Raw genomic sequence first — 18,856 nt, forward strand, 5'->3', positions numbered from 1 at the left:
CTCCTCTCCTTTGCTTGGACTAAATCCACCACTGTCCAATAAACATGATTCCTTGAAAAGGAGATAGAGTAGACTTTTCCCAGTTTAACTGCAGGCCTTTGGTGCTGAACGGACTGCACATTTTAAATATGATTCTGGCATTTTCTATTGTGATTTGTCTCTTATTAGAGAGGGAGAATGGCTGGCCCAGTAGTAAGTATCCTAGCCTGAGACTTGGAGACCTGGATTCAATTATCATTTTCACCACAGACTTCTTGTGTGACCTTGGGCAAGTCACTTAGTCTCTGCCTCAGTTCCGTATCTTTAAAATGGGGATAATACTCTTTCCCTACCTCAGGGGGACATTATGAGGATAAATAATTATAAGATTGTGAGGTGCCTAAATAGTACAGTAATGGAGGCCACAATGTACCTAGTCATATAGATAAAGACATGTGTCCCCTGGCATCTTAAGTGGGCAGCTACCACAGTCAGGCACATTGTAAAGACCTTTAGAGCTATGTACAAGCTGAAAAAGGAGTATCGTGAATTGAAATGTTTGTTTCCAATGCTGAAACTCAGGTATCTGAAGTGCTTTTTTCTGATGGTCATGTGTAAATAAGCATCCATCAAGTGAGACTCAGATACCCAGTTTCCTTGAGAGGAGGGAATGGTTGGATCCCAGGGAAAGCATTTTAAACGGAGAGGTCTTGATATATCCGTTCAGGTTTCTGACATTCAGACACAGTCTGAGACCATTTACTGTCTTAGGCTTTGTCTACACTATATAGTTTTGTTAGCAAAAGGCAGCTTTTGCCGACAAAACAGTGGAATTGTACACACTACCATGCTCCTCCTGCCAAAAAAACTCTCCTGTTTTGCCAACAAAATAAAATGACCTCAACTAGAGGCATAGAGCTTTTTGCAGAAAAGTTAGATTGACAAAGTGTCAGTGTAAACACTGTTCCTCGAAACTGGCCTCCAGGAGGTATCCTACACAACGCCCACCATGACCAGATCTGTTTTGAACTCTGCTGCCCTGCATCCAGCTACACAGGCATGCACCCCTCCCCTTTCAAAGCTCCAGGAAGTGTTGAAATTCCTCAGCATGCAGAGCTCACACAGCTACTGCCCAGCTGAGCATGCAGCTCTGGGCAGCAAGCACACTCCTGCCTGGACTACGGGGGAGGGAGTGGGAAAACTCAGAGTGAATCATGGAATCAGAACATTAACACAGGATCCTGCTCTCCCAGGCACTAGGACTGCAGTGGCAGACAGGGCATGCTGCTGCTGGGGGGCGGGAGGTGGGAGACTCATGCTGTACTGTACAGAGCCTGTGAGGGAGATGGAGGTTGATGTCAACGTATCCCCCTCCCCCGCCACTGTACTGGTCTTTGCTGAGCTGGGATGGGGTGGACGGGGACAACAGCTGCCTGTGCACCAGCTTCTGCCTCGGGATTGGTTGCTTCCAGCTACTGTCTGAACTTAGAGACAGCATGCAGACACACTCACTCTTCCCCAACACACACACTTACCCAACAATCACTCTCTCTCTCACACACACACACACACGCTGCCGTCTCCCCACACTTCTGTGGGCTTCTCGTGTTAGTGCTCAGCAATGTCAGTTTGGTCATCTTACCAAGCGCTAACTTTAAAACGTGATTTAAAATGTGTTACTTTTTAGACACACGGAGCAATCATTACAAGGGTCACAGCACAGTGCAAACAATGACAGGCTACAGCACGCTACAGCAACACACATTACTGTGGCTCAGTGTTAGTATGTTCCTTCAAGGCATCCCTCAGCCAAATAGCCCCAGAGCTCCTCTTATAGACTTGTGTTCACAACACACAGCACAATACTGAACAGCAGTGCAGGATCCATGCTTTCTAACAGAGATGACTGGGTTGCAGGTTACCAGGGCAGTTGAAAAGCAGCTGGCAATCCATTAGGACGCCCATGGAACGATGGGATTAAGAAACCATCATCATGTGATGCTGTACCTGCCCCATGAGGCATTGTAGACACTTCTCAAAGCACCCTGCAGCCATTTGCACAGTGGGATTGCTACTCAGCGCACTGCTCTGTGTGTCAATGCAAGAGCTGCTATTGTGGATGTTCTCCACCAACACAAAGAGTATAGTGTGGACATGCAACAGCGGTTTAATTACAGAGGTGGCTGTATGCCAGCGTAACTTGCGTTGACAAAACTCTGTAGTGTACACAAGGACTCTGGAACCAGGAAATACCCAGAATAGAAGCCCTTCCCCTGATGTTCACAGAAGGACTTCCTCTATGGCTCCTTTTGAGAAGAGGGAGTCTACTTCATCCCACAGGACTTCCTTTTGAGAAGTGTCCCTGAAGAGGTTCAGGGAAGGTAAGCTGGTAGAAAACTGGATGGTGTATCTGTCGTGAATGTTCTCTAAAACCCAGTAATTGCAAGTAGTCATGCACAAGGCACTGTTAAAATAGGACAGACAGAACTCAAAAGGAGGGGATGGAAGGAAGAGGACTCGAAGACTAAGGGTACGTCTTCACTACCTGCTGGATCGGCGGACAGTGATCAATCTCTCGGGGATCGATTTATCGCATCTCATCTAGACACGATAAATCGATCCCCAAATCAATGCCTGTACTCCACCTCGGCAGGAGGAGTAAGCGGAGTCGACGAGGGAGCTGCCACTGTCGACTCGCCGCTGTGAGGATGGCCAGGTAAATCAAACTAAGATACTTCAGCTTCGCGAATAGCACAGCTGAAGTTGCATATCTTAGTTTGAATCCCCACCCCCCCCTCCAGTGTAGCCCAGGCCTAACTCTGCTCTCACCTGCAACATTAAATCTGCTTTTTGGTGAGAGAGAAGGTGGACTGTAAAGAGACCATTGCTTTTTTTGTTTCTGTTTCCTTTAAAAGGGGGGTCAAGTTTGAGGCTCAGGGAGGGGAAGCTCTGGGATGTGGCCACTCCCTGACTTTGATATCTGAAGGAGGGATATGCTGGTGGTTTCCTAAGAGGAACAAGGGTTGAATGAGGCCAAGGGACCAAGCTCTAGCCCTGGCAACTTTCATCCTTTTGAATAATTAATCTACTTTTTTGCGAAAAAGGCCTTGCCCTTCAACCAGAAGGTCCTTGATCTTACTCTGTGCCTCCAAAGTGATCCCCAATGAATGTATCCAGGAATACCTATGTAGGGAAGTTCCTGCCCCAGGGCTCTGAAACAGGCATTGAGTTGTCATAGGCTGTCCTATCAGTGCATCAACACTATGCGACCCTCTGTGACCAGATCTCGCTGCTTGCTTTTACTTCTCTTGTAGAGCTTCCAACATGCAGTTAATGGCAACCTGGAGGGCATAATGGTACTTGGCCACCACACTTGGAAACTTTCATGCAAAGAGAACCTGACTAGTAGGTCTTACATCCAAAGGCATCCCAGCCTGCTACCCTCTCTGTTGGTAGAAATGGAATGGGAGGTTCAAAACTAAAACAACTAGGGAGTTTGGGGTTGGGTGACTTTTCAAGAAATGGAAACATCAGTTGCAACAGGATACATCTTGTGTATTTTCCTGTAGACTGCCAGAGAAGACTGGAGGTATAAGCCCTGGGTAAGAGACATTAACTTGCATTCAGACTTGGATGATATAAAAAAGGGGATGAGGAGACTCTGCCACTGTTGTCTCTGTATGTAGCTGGACACTATTTCCCTTCCTCCTGAGATACTCCTGGAACTGTTTGTAGTCCATCAGGTGGAGCTATAGCAGAGGAGTCAATACAATCACAAGGAGAGTTGTAGCATTGTTTGTGTCCCCAATAAGGGATATTCCACCATCTAGGGGACCTCATCAAGTGGGTCCAAATCAACCTGCACATCAGCCACTGGTGAGGGGCACGTCAGGTGGAGGCAGGAGAGAGTGTTGGTGCGAGATCAGCTTCCTCAGTTCTGAGATTGGTGCAGAAGGCTGTGACAATGTTGTGAACACGAATGGCAGGACTGATGGGGCATCTCCCACAGCACAAGGTTCAGATAGCTTGGGTATTTCAGATTCAGTAAGGACCTGACTACACTCTTGAATATAATCTCATATTATTAACTGGAGAGGACCTTGTATAAAGTTCCCTCCAAAGACCTGGTATCTGTGGGAAGGCTGCAGGGGCCAAACCCCTTGGAGTCTCCCAGGTGCTGAGATCAGCATGCCTCTCAAATCCACCCCAAATGGCACTAAGGGTGTCCCTGTACCAATCCTGTAGTGAGGTGACCCTATGGGGAGGTGGTACCAGACAAGATGAGAAGAAATATGCAGTTATGTAGTTATTACTTGGACTGCAGCCTACTGCTGAAGCATGTAGACAGGGAAAAGGTCCTAGGGATTTCCAGTGAAGTGAACCCTTCTGAGATCCACAGTGACTACATCTGCACTGGCAGCTCTGGTACCAAGAGCTATTGATGCTGCTGCTCCAGCACAGTCACCATAGAAAGGACCTGCCCTGGGGAGCTGATCAGGAGGAAAGAATGTGCTTCTTTTTCTCTTCCCTCACATCTCTTCAGTGCCAGAATGATGCTTCTTTTCCTTACTTTTCAAGTAGGATTCTCTGGAGATAGTATTTGTGTTGGGCCCTGAAGAGAGGGTCTGTGTTGGAGATATTTTAAGAACCACATTTTAAGGCCTAAATTTTAAAAAGGAACTAATGGTTTTGGGTGCCTCAATTTCTTGATGCTCAACTTTTAGCCACCTTGATTTTCAGATGACAGGTGCTCTACACTTTCTGAAAATCAGGTCTCCTAAGAGCATCTTAAGTTGGGCCCTCAAAAACAGACACCCAAATTCATTAGTCAGTTTTGAAAATTTAGGTCTAAAGAATTTCTGGAATTGTACATAGCTGCTCTCCCATTTTATTTAACAACAGAAACAATGTTTTATTATTACAGTTTATTGTACATCAAAATATGTACTGCTAAATTATTTAAAATATAGAGTGAAATCTCCATCAAGAAAGCCTATTGTTAGTGAGAAGCAGTTAAGGCACGATATAATTTTTTCCTCTTTATGGAACTGTAGCAATCATTCACTTTTAGCCCTGCCTAACACCACAAAACCAGTATTAGGCTCTCTCAGGCAACTTTCTCCCCATTCCACTGTGGCAGTCAGTCAGTCAGGAAGTCAAATGCACTTGAGTCAGTCAGTGTTCTAAAGCTTTCCCTCGAGTAGAAGCAAATCACCCCACACCACAACAGGCTTCTTCTGTGGAAGCTTCATTCGGGTGAGGATAGAAATAAAAAGACCAGTGGGAATATTTTCACCAAGACTGGCCAATAGCAGGGGTTAGTGGCTCTGCTCATTATCTTTCAGAGATGAGCAAGTCATCTCCAGGATAATCCAACTGCCACAGAGAAGGAAGAACAAAGATCCCAACTCTAATCCTTGTGTAGGCCCATAATGGGTTACCTCTAAACCAGTAAACCTTAATGTTTTTCTTCAATTAGATATCAAAATCTCAGACAAACCTTTAAAGGCAGAGAATCTTCTTCATCCGAATCTTTGAACTCAATGCACACTGCAATATTTCTAGCCTAAAACAATATATATAAAAAAAATTATTCAGAACCATCATCATAGAAACAGAATATATATTTGGTCATTAATATCTGAATAGAGCTGCAGCGCACAACAAGAGTTCAGTATTTTCCTTACACTCACCTTTGCAAATGACTTTTGACTGTCATATTTCAAGTGCTTTGGATAAACATAAAGATGATTGTTGTAGATGGTGAAAGGCTGAGAATGTTTTGGAATACAGGGAACAAATTCTTCTACTTCAAACGTTACTACTGTCTTGGTACTGTTTTCAAACTGTTTCATGGGAATGTATGATGAGTTAACATAATCTGAAAATATATTAAAAACAATAAAAAAATGTGAAGTAAAAAAGCTTATTCAACTATTTAATAATGCTTATCAATACTTACTAGAAAAATCTGGAGAAACATTATCAATTGTTATGTCTAGATTTCCTAGAATAACTGGCAGCTTGGCCAACTTTTCAGGTCTGTAAAGAGAAACAACAAAAAAGTCAGGTCAGTTGCCAAAATCTATCAGAAATACAGAAGGAAAAAGAGGCAGTAGAGAGGAAAAAAAAAACAAAAAAACAACAACAGAAAATGCAATGTTAAAGAGAGCTTGAAGAATCTGACTTAACCAAACCAAACAAAAATAAAAATGCTGACACATCATGGAAATATTCAACATTCAGTTTAGGCCAACTCCAATTAACACATAACAGACATACCTATAGAAAAATAGTTGCTTTTTTAAAAGTATCAGTATGGTTTGCTTCTTTTTCTTGCCTGGAATAATACTTCTGTTCCCCAAATCACAATTAAGCAGAATCTCAATGCTTTCTAGGTTCTGAATTTTGTGAAATAAGTGAACAAAAAAATATGTGGAGCAGAATTTACTTGAGAGCTCTTATTTGAGGAGTGTAATTTGGTTTTATTTATATTAAATAAAAAAAAAGTCATTAACGCAGAATTAAGATTGCCTGGTGGTGGATCAAGCCCCTCCAGAATGTGGTGACTACATTTAAACCACTGGAAAAGCAGAAATACAAAGTTAAGGTCCATGCTACTTCCCCCAATGCAACTTCAACTCTGCCTTCTTTGAGCAATGCCCCAACATTCCAACACGTATACATACCTACATTCTACCCTTTGAGATGCTACAGAACACTTTGACAACAGAGTATACAAGTACTGCACAACAGAGCTGAATACCTTGTTACATTTGACCTAAACACAAGTTTTGCCTTATCAGACAGAAGGTGTTCTGCTGTTGTGCATCCATAATTGTTGTTCAAGATGTGTTGCTTGTGTCGATTCCATTCTAGGTGCGCGCGCGCCCACATGCACAGTCGTCTGAGACTTTTGCCTTAGTGGTATCCTTAGGGTCTGCTGTGGTACCACCTTGAGTCCCGCACTCATGCGTCAGGATATTAGGTGCTGCCGACCCTACGCCCTCTCAGTTCCTTCTTGCTGGCAACTCCAGCAGAGGGGCAGGAGGGAGGGTAATGAAATGGACAGGAGCAACACATCTCGAAGACCAGTTACGAAAGATAAGTAACTTTTTTCTCTTCAAGTGCTTCTCATATTGATTCCATTCTAGGCGGCTCACAAGCAGTATCCTCGAAGATGGGATCGGAGTTCACAGTCTTGCGGCTTGCAACACTGCTCTACTAAAACCAGCATCGTCCCAGGCCTGCTTGATAAGCACGTAATGGGATGTGAACATGTGGATGGACAACCAGGTGGCTGCCTTACAGATGTCCTGGATAGGCACTTGGGATAGGAAAGCTGTGTAAGAGGTTGAACAGGTGGTCATGATCACTGGAGGTGGCACCCTTGCCTGATTGTAGCAGCAGTGAATGCTGGTAGTGATCCAATAAGAAATTATTTGAGCTGACACTAGACGACCCTTCATCCTGTTGGTCACCACGACAAACAATTGCATCGACTTGCGGATGACTTGGTCCTTTCAATGTAGAAGGCTGGCGCCCTCCTGATGTCCGGGGAATGCAACCTATGCTCCTCCTCCGATTTATGTGGCTTTAAAACAAAAAACAGGTAATGTGCTGGCTGTATGAAACTGTGAGACCACCCTGGGCCGGTGTGTGGCTGCAGCTGGACCTTGTCTTTGTAAAAGACCGTGTAGGGTGGTTCCAAGGTAAGCACCCTAATCTCAGAGACCCCTGCGGGCATATGTTATTGCAACCAAAAACGCAACCTTCCAGGAAAGGAGAAGGAGAACAGGAAGCCAGAGGCTTAAAGCGGGAGGGCCCGTGAGCCGTGACAGTACAAGATTCAGGTCCCGTGGAGGGACGGGATCCCTGACATTGGTGTGGATTGCACCCTCAGCAAGTTTGCAGATGACACTAAACTGGGAGGAGTGTTAGATATGCTGGAGGGTAGGGAGAGGATACAGAGGGACCTAGACAAATTAGAGGATTGGGCCAAAAGAAATCTGATGAGGTTCAACAAGGACAAGTGCAGAGTCCTGCACTTAGGATGGAAGAATCCCATGCACTGCTGCAGACTAGGGACCAAATGTCTAGGCAGCAGTTCTGCAGAAAAGGACCTAGGGGTTACAATGGATGAGAAGATGGATATGAGTCAACAGTGTGCCCTTGTTGCCAAGAAGGCTGTATAAGTAGGAGCATTGCCAGCAGATCGAGAGACATGATCATTCCCCTCTATTCGGCATTGGTGAGGTCTCATCTGGAGTACGGTGTCCAGTTTTGGGCCCCACACTACAAGAAGGATGTGGAAAAATTGGAAAGAGTCCAGCGAAGAGCAATACAAATGATTAAGGGGCTGGAGCACATGACTTATGAGGAGAGGTTGAGGGAACTGGGATTGTTTAGTCTGTGGAAGAGAGGAATGAGGGGGGATTTGATAGCTGCTTTCAACTACCTGAAAGGGGGTTCCAAAGAGGATGAATTTAGACTGTTCTCAGTGGTAGCAGATGGCAGAACAAGGAGTAATGGTCTCAAGTTGCAGTGGGGGAGATTTAGGTTGGATATTAGGAAAAACTTTTTCACTCGGAGGGTGGTGAAACACTGGAATGCGTTACCTAGGGAGGTGGTAGAATCTCCTTCCTTAGAAGTTTTTAAGGTCAGGCTTGACAAAGCCCTGGCTGGGATGATTTAGTTGGGGATTGGTCCTGATTTGAGCAGGGGGTTGGACTAGATGACCTCCTGAGGTCCCTTCCAACCCTGATAGTCTATGATTCTATGACATACGGGTAAAGACACTCAAGGTCTTTGAGGAACCTGGCAGTCATGTCCTGGGCGAAAACCAACCTACCCTTGAGCAGCAGATGGAAGGCCGAGATGGCAGACATCTGGACTTTGATAGTTGAAAGGGCCAGGCCTTGGAGCTTGAGATGCAAAAGGTAGTCCAGGATTAACTGCAGCAAGGCCCACTCGGGCTGAATGCCTTTATCCGAGGTCCAACAAGCGAACTGCTTCCATGTGGCCAGGAAGGTCACTCTGATGGAGGACTTTCTGCTGCCCAACAGGACCTGTTGGATACCCACCAAGCACTCCTGCACCTCTGCATTTAACCACACAGCAACCAAGCCGTCCGGGGGAGAGAGGGGGGTACATCAGAGCCTCCGACCACAGGAACAGGAAAGCGTCCAACAGGGAGCCTCTGTTGAACCCCCGAAAGGAGCAGAAAACATGGCATTTCCTGTTCTATCTGGATGTGAACAGATCCACACGGGCAGTACCGCATCTCTGGAAGATGATGCTGACCACCTCTGGGTGGAGAGACCACTCGTGATGAGATGAGACTGTCCTGGTGAGGCGATCTGCCAAGGTGTTCCTGGCCCCAGGGGAGGTATGTGGCTATGAGATGGATGTTGTGTTGCACACAAGTCCCATAGCCTGAGGGCTTCTTAGCAAATGCCAGGCAACCTGACTCCACCTGGCAGGATGTAGCCCAAAGATATTATGTCGAACACTCAACAGTCCGATGTCAGCCGTGACCAGGCTGACTAGAAGGAGTGCAGGTGATTGAGAAAAGAGCAGGTGGGGTGGATCCTGGGAAGTGACTGGGGCGCCATCCTCAGGCACATCAGCAAAATGCCTGTTTCTGGCTTCCTTGGCCTCTGGAAGAACCAAGCTGGGCAGAGGAATGGGAATATGAAGGGTGTTGCCGCTTAAACCCTTTGTCTCTGTCCTCCTTCCTGTAGCAGCTGGATCGGGGGACACCCCAGGACCTCAATGGAGGCGGAGGATGGAATGGCTTTCTAGCCTGCTGAGGGGTGGGTAGGCCCAAGGACCGGAGGGTGGCATGGTAGTCTTTAACGCCATGGAACCGCACATCAGTCAGCTCTGAGAAGAGCCCTGCTCCCTCAAATGGGAGGTCTTGAAGGGTAGTTTGCATCTTCTGGGACAGCCCACAGGACTGTAATCAGGAGCTGCACCTCATGACCACCACCACAGAGGCGACTACCCTGGCCACAGAGTCCACAGTGTCCCAGGCCATCTGGAGGGCACCTCTCGCCACTGCTTTGCCCTCTTCCAATAAAGTGTCAAACTCCTGGGCTCGGTCCAGTGGGAGGCCCTCCTTGAACTTGCTGATGGAGTCCCACAGGTTGAAGTTGTACCTGCCTAGCAAGGCCTGATGGTTAGAAACCTGAATTTTCTGCAGGCTGCCTGTCGAATAAATTTTCCTGCCAAATAAGTGCAGCCTCTTGACGTATTTATTTTTTGGTGTGCCACTCACCTGTCTCTTCCTGTCCCTTTCGTAGATGACGGACATAACCAGGGACCCCACTGGCAGATGGGTATGCAGGTATTCAAATCCCTTTGCTGGAACATAGTACTTCTTTTCTGCCTTCTTGAGGCAGGCAGAATGGAAGAGGGGTCTGCCACAAAGACTCATCAATTTTTAGGATCCCTGGGTGGACGGGCAATGCGACCTGGGCTGGGGTGGAGGAGGGTACAACGTTAAAGAGGTCATCGGACTCCTCCGCTTGCTCCTTGACCTCCAAGTCCATGTCAACAGCCACCCTTTTTAGCAGGGCCTGGTGCTCCTGGAAGTCATTGAGGCAGCTGCTTGTTTGCGAGGTGCCCACCACTGGGGACGATGAAGACTACTGCACCACAGGGGGAAGGTCGGCTTCCCCTTGCTTGTCTGGGGACAGCTCTTTGGGTGTTGGGGCCCTCTGCGCTGCTCCTGCGTTGTATTCGGCACTGTGCTCCAACTCTGATGCTCAGGGCAGTTTGTCGGATGTGGCCTGGGAGGAATGGTGGGAGTATAACAGGTACACCCCACAGGTTCCAGTACTGTCACTGAGAGGACCACTACCCCTGCTTCCAAGCCACAGCCGCGCCAGTCTCACTGGCCAGTGGTGATTCACCCTTTATAGGTGAGGGGCTGAACCCATCAGCAGCTTGGATGCATATCCCCTCAAATGATGGCTGAAGCATGAAGGGACATATGAATCTTTAGCACATCTGGCAAGTAAATATCTTGCGACGCCAACTACAACATTGCCACGAGAACGCCTGTTCTCACTTTCAGGTTACACTGTAAACAAGAAGCAGGCAGCATTATCTCCTGGAAGTGTAAACGAAGTTGTTTGTCTGAGTGATTGGCTGAACAAGAAGTAGGACTGAGTGGACTTCTACATAATTCTACATTTGTAAATTCAATTTTCATGGTAAAGAGACTGCACTACAGTACTTGTATTAGGTGAATTGAAAAACACTTTTTGTTTTTTTACAGTGCAAATACTTGTAATCAAAAAATAAATATAAGCTGAGCACTGTACACTTTGTATTCTGTGTTGTAACGGAAATCAACATATTTGAAAATGTAGAAAACATCCAAAAATATTTAAATAAATGGTATTCTATTATTATTTAACCGCATGATTAATTGCGATTAATTTTTTTAATCGCTTGACAACTCTAATTTAAATGTATCATAAGAAAGGAATAGTTCTTTAGTTTATGTTAATAATGAAATATATTAAACTTTTGTAATATTAAGAAGTTATATACTCACTTCCTGAAATCTGCTAGCAACTTAAGCATGTCTTCATTTGAAAGTTTATTACTGTCTTGTCTGTAGAGAGCAGAAAATCTTGCATTTTTGTCCAGGGTTCCCGATGCATCTTTAAACAATGTTCTGAAAGTCAAAATCTCTCTTTAAATTTTGGTAGCAAGAGGATAAAGTAAAGCAACTATTTACACTGTGTCACATTCTACGTGAAGGATTTAATATTCTTAAAATTGTACCCAGGTGAGTTTTACCATATTCACAGCTAATATTTTAATAAGCAGAACAAGGACAATTTACTCTTTAGAAAAGCAAGAAAAAAAATCTTGGAGTGAAAAAAGTTGGTAAAATTAAATTATTTGTATGGTTAGGAGTTACAATCATCTACAATACCCATCCCACCATAAAACAGAAACCTAAGTCTTGTTTGCCAAAAATCTATGACTGGGATAAAATGACTAGAGCTTAGAAAGGGCCATTCTAAAATAAGCAAGAAAAAACGGATCCCACAAATAGGAAGTTGAATTTTGACAAATGAGACTTACACTGCTATTTTGTAGGAAACCATGTTAAACAATCAGCTAGAAAAATGTAATGGAATGACGAGAATTGCATCCCTTACCTAGCTGCCCAGGCAAATGGCATTCTATATTGTCCCAGTCTCTGACATGCCTGCTTAGCATTCTTCAACACTTTCTGTGCAACCTGCAAATGATAACATATATGAAGTTTAAAGTTCCTAAAATGCAATGTACTCCATAAGATGAGGAGTTGAAGGTAAATAATAAATAAATAAATACAGTCTATGCTCAGACCAAGTAGAAAACAATTCTTAAAAGATTTTAACTTTTATCAGTATTAGTAAATTCATGACAAGTGGTAACAAAAAAAAAATTAAAACAAATTCTTTAATAGATCCTCAAGGTACTGTATTAGCAGGACTTGCCATTCTCTGTGATTCCACAGGTGAAAAGGATCACCTAATCTACTGCCTCTTTGAAGGCACGTTTCATTCTGTAAAAAAACAGTACCACTTCAGGCCCACGTGATCTTTGCCTTCACTCTCCATCCCTTGTACTGACTGCATCTCTGTAGTACCTTTAATAGTACCTTCTAATGGATACGCTACAGAGATGAAGTCAAAGGTCTAGATGAAGAAGGCAGAGTATAAGTGGGCCTGTAGTTCACTTCAGACTGGAGAAGAGGTCTTCGGGCTATGCCTCTCCCCTTCCACCTCTTACTTACAGAGAACAAATATTTCTTCTGCTCTCTCACTGTCAAAATACTCAGCAGTATGTTTTGTCTGATTCTGTAGCAAGGCAACTTATTTTGTGATTTCAATACCTTTTTTCTTTTAGAGCTATATTGTTGACATCTCTGCAGCATCTGCCATACAGAGAAAGGAGTTTTTTTGTTATTGTTTGTTAATTTGTAAGTGTCCAAATGTTTATAATCATCACTAGACTGCAAGAAAATGACAAGTGAAACAGAATGAAATAGCATTTTATGCAAAGCAGAAATGGGTCTTAAGATCCCACCAAATTCTATAACGCCTTGAGCCTAACATACTAAATGTGGACATATTGACTAGATGGATATGCATTGGTTTCATGTGGTGTATGTCCCTACACATAAAAAGTTGACAGAATGTTAGATTTGCAAAGTCAAGCTCTCAAAAGTTAGATGATGACAGCAGAATTAACACTGCCTGTGCAATTTAATTTGGCCTTTCCCCCCCCAAATAGAAGTCTCACCCATGATTACATACGAAGGCTGTGTCAGAACCAGGAACAGAACCTAACTCTACTGCATCCCAGTCCAGTTTCTTTTAGAAACCCTCGCTCCTATATTTATTTTCCATTCTATGTGTTGAAAAATATTATAATTTATATTATAGTAGTCCCTAGGAATCTCAGGCATGGACCAGAACCACACTGTGCTAAACATTATAAAAACAAAGACAGACCCTGCCCCAGAGAGCGTATAAGACAAGATGCAACACATGGAAAGAGACAGATCAATGGGGAAGTACAAGGAAACAATAAGAAAATATTGGGCAGCATGACAGACAGTGTTCTCACCACACCAGCAGACAAGTTTTTTGAAAGCCTCAAGGCAAAGGAGAATTTTAACGAGGGTTTGGAAGGAGGGAAGGACTCCAGAGGCAGGAAGCTGCCAAGCCTTTCCCCACAACAGAGGAAGGCTCCAGCAGTGGAAAAGCTGCTGGAGCCTTTCCCTGCTGCCTCCCACCACCTGTGCCTTTTCCCCACAGTAGGGAAGGGTGCCAGCAGTGGAGAGCTGCCAGAGCCTTTCTCCTTTGAATCTCCTCTGACTTTCCCCACTGCTGGAGTGGCAGGGGGAGGTGCCAGAGCCTTCCGCTTCTGCCAAAGTCCTTACCTGCAGAAGGGAAGGGTTCCAGCAACAGGGGGAGCTTCAGGAAAAATCTCAAACTGGTGGGCATTCTAACATCTCAGGCTCCATCTAGAATAGCTCTGCCAATAAACAAGGCTATCTTAGAACCTACTAAGGTCCTGGGGCACAATGGTTCTCAACTGGGGGTACGCAAAAGTCTTCCACAGGGTTTATCAACTTAGATATTTGCTTAGGTGTTTTTTTGTTTGTTTGTTTTTCTACACAAAAGGCTACATATAAAGCACTAGCAAAGTCACTACAAACAAACGTGCAGCTAAGGAGTCAGATGGGTCATCTTCATGCAAGCTGAAAAGTTACTGAAGAGGGATGTGGGTAATTCTGATGAGTGGAGAGAAAGTGAGCCAGGAGCTGAAATCAGAAAGGAAGGCTGATGGGAAGGAGTTGAATGGATGGTAGATGACATCAAAGAGGACACAAGAGTCAGATGTAGGGCTTTTCAAAAGAGGAGAAACAGCAGAAAGGGGAGATGGAGGGTGGGAAGCAGCAGGAACAGGAGAGGAAAAGCCCAACATTCCCACAGCAGTCTGGATCCAAGGCAGGGAGTGAGAGAGAAGGAGAGGCCTTCATAAGGGAGGCTTGCTAGAGAGGCAGCATCAGACAACAAGAACCAGGTCTCTGTGACAGCCAGGAGTTGGAGGAAGAAATATATGAAGATGTCTGGGATGATTAGATTGTTTTTAGAGATGGAGTGGGCAAATGACTGAGGCAGGGATCCTGTAAAATAAATAGCATGAGACCACATAATTCAAGCTTATATTATTATGAACACACACAAGGAGCAAGGTAAAATTAAAGTTGCACAGTTAACTTTAATTATGGAATTTCCTAATTCCTGAGTGTTTGACTTGGAACCATAGCTTTCTTTTAACTGAGTTCTGAGAGTGCAATTTCCTAGATTGTTTGTTTGTTTGTTTAATGAAGACAACAAATCCTACCACATGGCCCTCACATGGATCATCAGCAAGGCTGGAACCCAGTATCTTTAGATGTGTAGCACTACCACTTGAACTAAAGTAGTGGCTGGTAGAAGTAGTAGGCTGCTATCTTCTGTGAATCAGTAACTAGAGAGGGTTACAACATACACTCTGCCAGTGGATTATAAAGCTATTTGCTAGACAGCAAAGGAATGTTGACTGAGGCATTCTGAGTTCTAGTGGTTAAACACAGATCAGTCAAGCAAATAGATTGGCAACATTCATTGTGACAGGCAGTGTACCTTGGATGAGCCTTGCATACCTCATATTAGAGACAGCTCTTTTCCCAGCTCTGCCACTGTGACCTTATGCAACTTCTCAGTTACCCCATCCGTAAAGTACGGGCAATTACAATTGTATCTTAGGAGACTGGCAACCATGAGGCCTTCATCAATAATAATTCTATGCACTTTATAACCCTTAACATTAGTTGGGAAGAACTGAGACAAGAACTAATGATTTTGCTCCAGCCCAACACACCTTCTCCTAGACCAAAGAGTGTCCAGGTTCTGTTTTCCCTGTCAGGAGCATTAACTCTGTGGGGCGTGGAAGCATGGTCAATGAAGCTGATGTGTAGGAAGGTCCGTGGGAGATGGAATAATTGATTTTGTTTCACTCTGCTAAAAAAATTTAACCTGAGGCAGAGAGCAAGAATAGAAAAATTTCAGCCCAAACAGTTAAACTTGGATAGTGTTACATAAGCAATTGAAAACGGGGTTATAATATAAAAACACATAATAGGCAACCCTATCAAGTGTTGCTACCAATTCCATCTATAATAAAGGACAACATGGTTCTTGCTCTAGTGCTGGGTACCAAATCAAGAGAAAGAATACTGCAGGCCAAATTAAGTCTACTTTATGGCAGAGGGCCTTGTAAATAAAGGCCACCAAAAATAAGTCTGATTTTTTTTAAGTCCTTCTTTAACTATTAGTCAGAATATGCTTTAGAAATTATTTTGAAGATTGATTTTTTTTTTTTATTTTGGGGAAGATGTATGGTCTGTGTTATACTGAAGGTCAGACTAGATAACTGCAATGGTCCCTTTTCTGGACTTGGAATCTGTGAATCAACGGCTTCTTAGATTATAAAGCTGCCTGTTACTAATGACAAAGATTAAATGCTGCTTACAAAACACAGATAATTTAGTTTGATATATGCTAAGATGGACTGAAACATATAACGCTCATTAAGGTGAATGCAAGAACCTTTATATTAACTGGTAACAGGGTTCATTATTTGTCTGTTGAATACTATACTCTGCAGCTTCCATCTTATATTTTGCACTGTGGAAAATAGGAAAAATAATTCAACAGTAGCTGACTGGAGCTGTAACAGATTATGTTTGTGTCTTACAGCCTTCGGGCCTGTGACAAAGTACCAGACATTTATTTTTTCAGTATTTCAGTTGAAACTCTTCTTTTATTATTGAATTTCTGACAAGCAATAGCAACTGAAAAGACAAATAGCAAAAATAGCTTCTTAAATGGCGCATTTCAGAAGACAAACGTGTGAATGCATACTATTGTCTGCAAGATGGAATCTAATTGGACAAAACATGTTTAACATTTAAATATATAGAGGATTTAAGCCAGTATAGTGATTCTAAAATGGAATAACCAAAAAATGTAAATAAGTCACACTGCAGCAAAGAATTTGACTAGGTACACAAAAAGTTAAACATAAGGGAACAGATTTGTTCATGTGTATGTAAAAACACATTTAGGCTTGTGAAACCCTGGAGTTTTGCCTATACTTCCGAAAGTCTGTCCTATCCTATATATTCCAAATGCTCAAAAAAATCAAACTTTTATTTTTGAAGTTGTAGGACTATTATTGTGTAAAATCACTTTAAAGACCATGGAAAAAAGACTACAAAAAGCACTGTATACAACCAAATTTTTACAGTATACAAGCTAATCTCCACATTTTAAAAGCAATATGAAAAATTTTATCTATGACACTTTAATTAAAGCCATCCGACAGCTAAATAAGAAACTGTGCCATACAAAATTCATCTAAAAGGTTTGGGCATCCAAAAAGTGGAAAATAACTGAGTTTTTTAGTTATAACACCACAGAGTAATTTTGTCTAAGCATTTTATCAACATCATTTTTAAGAGATACAGTACCTTAGAAGAATCTGAACTTTTCATATATGGCTCAGCACAATGTGTAACACTTCCCTGTAGTACTTTTTCTATTCTTGCCACAAGAAATATATCAGGATGTGGACACGTAACGGAGAATATTACCTAAAAAATAAATAAATAAATATATATACACACATACATACATACACACACACACACGTATTATATATTTACAGTTTCCTTTTTTTTAAATCTACATCCAGTGGAAAAGCTATTTGAAATCTGTCAGATAACCCATTCCTCTTGTTCTGAATCAGAACTTTATATTGTTTCTCCTTACCTGTTTAGGATATTGCAAGATAGACTCATGGATAATATCTTGAGCCCTGTGTAAGTAATCACCACTGGCATTCATCAGTTGCTGTGTCGCATTAGATATCATGTGCCTCACCGAGACATGGTTCAAATCGACATGGAAATCTGCTGAAATCTTCCGATTGTTTTTAATATCAAACAATGACAATGTGACAAAAAAAGGTTCTACCTAGACATTAAAAAGTGTGAAAAAGGTTATCACCAGCATCCCCAAAAGATTATCTGCAAATACAGGTGTGTATTGACATGCAAATGCAAAGGAAATAGGTCTACTGTACTGCTGTACATTAGTTACAAAGAAGAGCTAGCATTCTTTGACTATTATATCCATTATGTAAAATACAGTGAAGAAATAAAACACTTTCATTAACAGCATGAAAGAAGCAGCTACAAAAGTTTTACAAAGAATTCATGCTTTCCTTCATTTTAATGGATTAATGAGCAGCAGCAGCAAAAAAAAAAAGTTACTTCTTCCTAACGGTATCAGATTTATTGGTCTGAAGTGCATTGCCAACTAATGCCAATATTAAGAGGTTAACTACTATATATCTGATACATAAAGGCAAAGTATTTACATAAAGAATTTACATTTGTTGTTGGTCCTTCTTCATTTTCAGCAACACAGCTTTGCAGATTGAAAGATAAGTCATTACACTTCACTAGAATCTTTTTCCCAAATTTCTCTTCAAATGGCTTCACTTCTGGTTCAATACCCGAAAAGTCAAGTTTCTTTAAAAGGAAACAAAAATGAAAACTGTTTCTCGTTTTACAAGGTACAACATAAACACATTTATTATTTTATTTTAAAATGTCAAACCTGTGCATCTGGATCCAAGACAAAAAGTTTAACTCTGCTTTCACTTTTGAATTTCATTTCTGCATCTCTGGTACTCTGCGAAAAATAAGAAAGTCACAGTTTTATATTTATTATTTAAACATTATGATCAAATGAAAGTAATTAAACTTTGTTAATATTCTACAATTTTTGTTGTAACCCATTTAGTTTTAATCCATGTGGTGTTTTCCCCATTAAACTGAGCTTTAAAGTTTACTGTAGAATGTTTAAAGCAGATATGTTAAAGTGTGAACTTGTGGTCACTTATGATCCTCCAGCCCTCCTAATACAGCACAGTACATATGTCACAAAGGAAGAAGCTTCGTAAATTTGATGCCTTGTATAAGTTTTGACAAATATTATTGGTGCTATGTAGCTCTCATATAGTACTTTTCATTCTTAAATCACTTTAGCAAAGGTGCTTTACACAAACAAAAAATTATCTTTGTATGTAGGTTAAAGTTCAGAACTATACTGAGGCCACTAGATCACTCAGGAAGCCACAGGTTAGCTATGTTAGGAATCACAATCACAGCAAATTCGTAAACCTCCAACTGCCAAAGAAGTGGTTTTCCTGTGGGTGGCAGGAAAAACAAGAACACCTATAG

At 42.5% G+C, this 18,856-nt stretch overlaps 1 protein-coding gene across 22 annotated transcripts in view; it reads right to left on the bottom strand.

Annotated features, from left to right (window-relative positions):
* The window catches only part of DOCK9 (dedicator of cytokinesis 9), a 336,209-nt gene that overhangs the window by 148,187 nt on the left and 169,166 nt on the right, over window positions 1-18,856 (bottom strand). For all 22 annotated transcript variants that reach the window (XR_012159418.1, XM_073348476.1, XM_073348510.1 and 19 more), the window contains 9 exons: window positions 18,231-18,305; window positions 18,002-18,142; window positions 17,379-17,582; window positions 17,078-17,200; window positions 12,162-12,244; window positions 11,546-11,668; window positions 5,942-6,021; window positions 5,673-5,860; window positions 5,480-5,545 (listed from right to left, as the gene is read on the bottom strand). Coding sequence is in view for 21 of the 22 variants with exons in the window: in XM_073348476.1 (XP_073204577.1) it covers window positions 5,480-5,545; window positions 5,673-5,860; window positions 5,942-6,021; window positions 11,546-11,668; window positions 12,162-12,244; window positions 17,078-17,200; window positions 17,379-17,582; window positions 18,002-18,142; window positions 18,231-18,305 (1,083 nt within the window). In the remaining variant the exon portion in view is untranslated. The remainder of the gene's footprint in view (window positions 1-5,479; window positions 5,546-5,672; window positions 5,861-5,941; window positions 6,022-11,545; window positions 11,669-12,161; window positions 12,245-17,077; window positions 17,201-17,378; window positions 17,583-18,001; window positions 18,143-18,230; window positions 18,306-18,856) is intronic.

Source organism: Lepidochelys kempii, chromosome 1 (assembly GCF_965140265.1).
Source record: "Lepidochelys kempii isolate rLepKem1 chromosome 1, rLepKem1.hap2, whole genome shotgun sequence".
Lineage (NCBI taxonomy): Eukaryota > Metazoa > Chordata > Testudines > Cheloniidae > Lepidochelys > Lepidochelys kempii.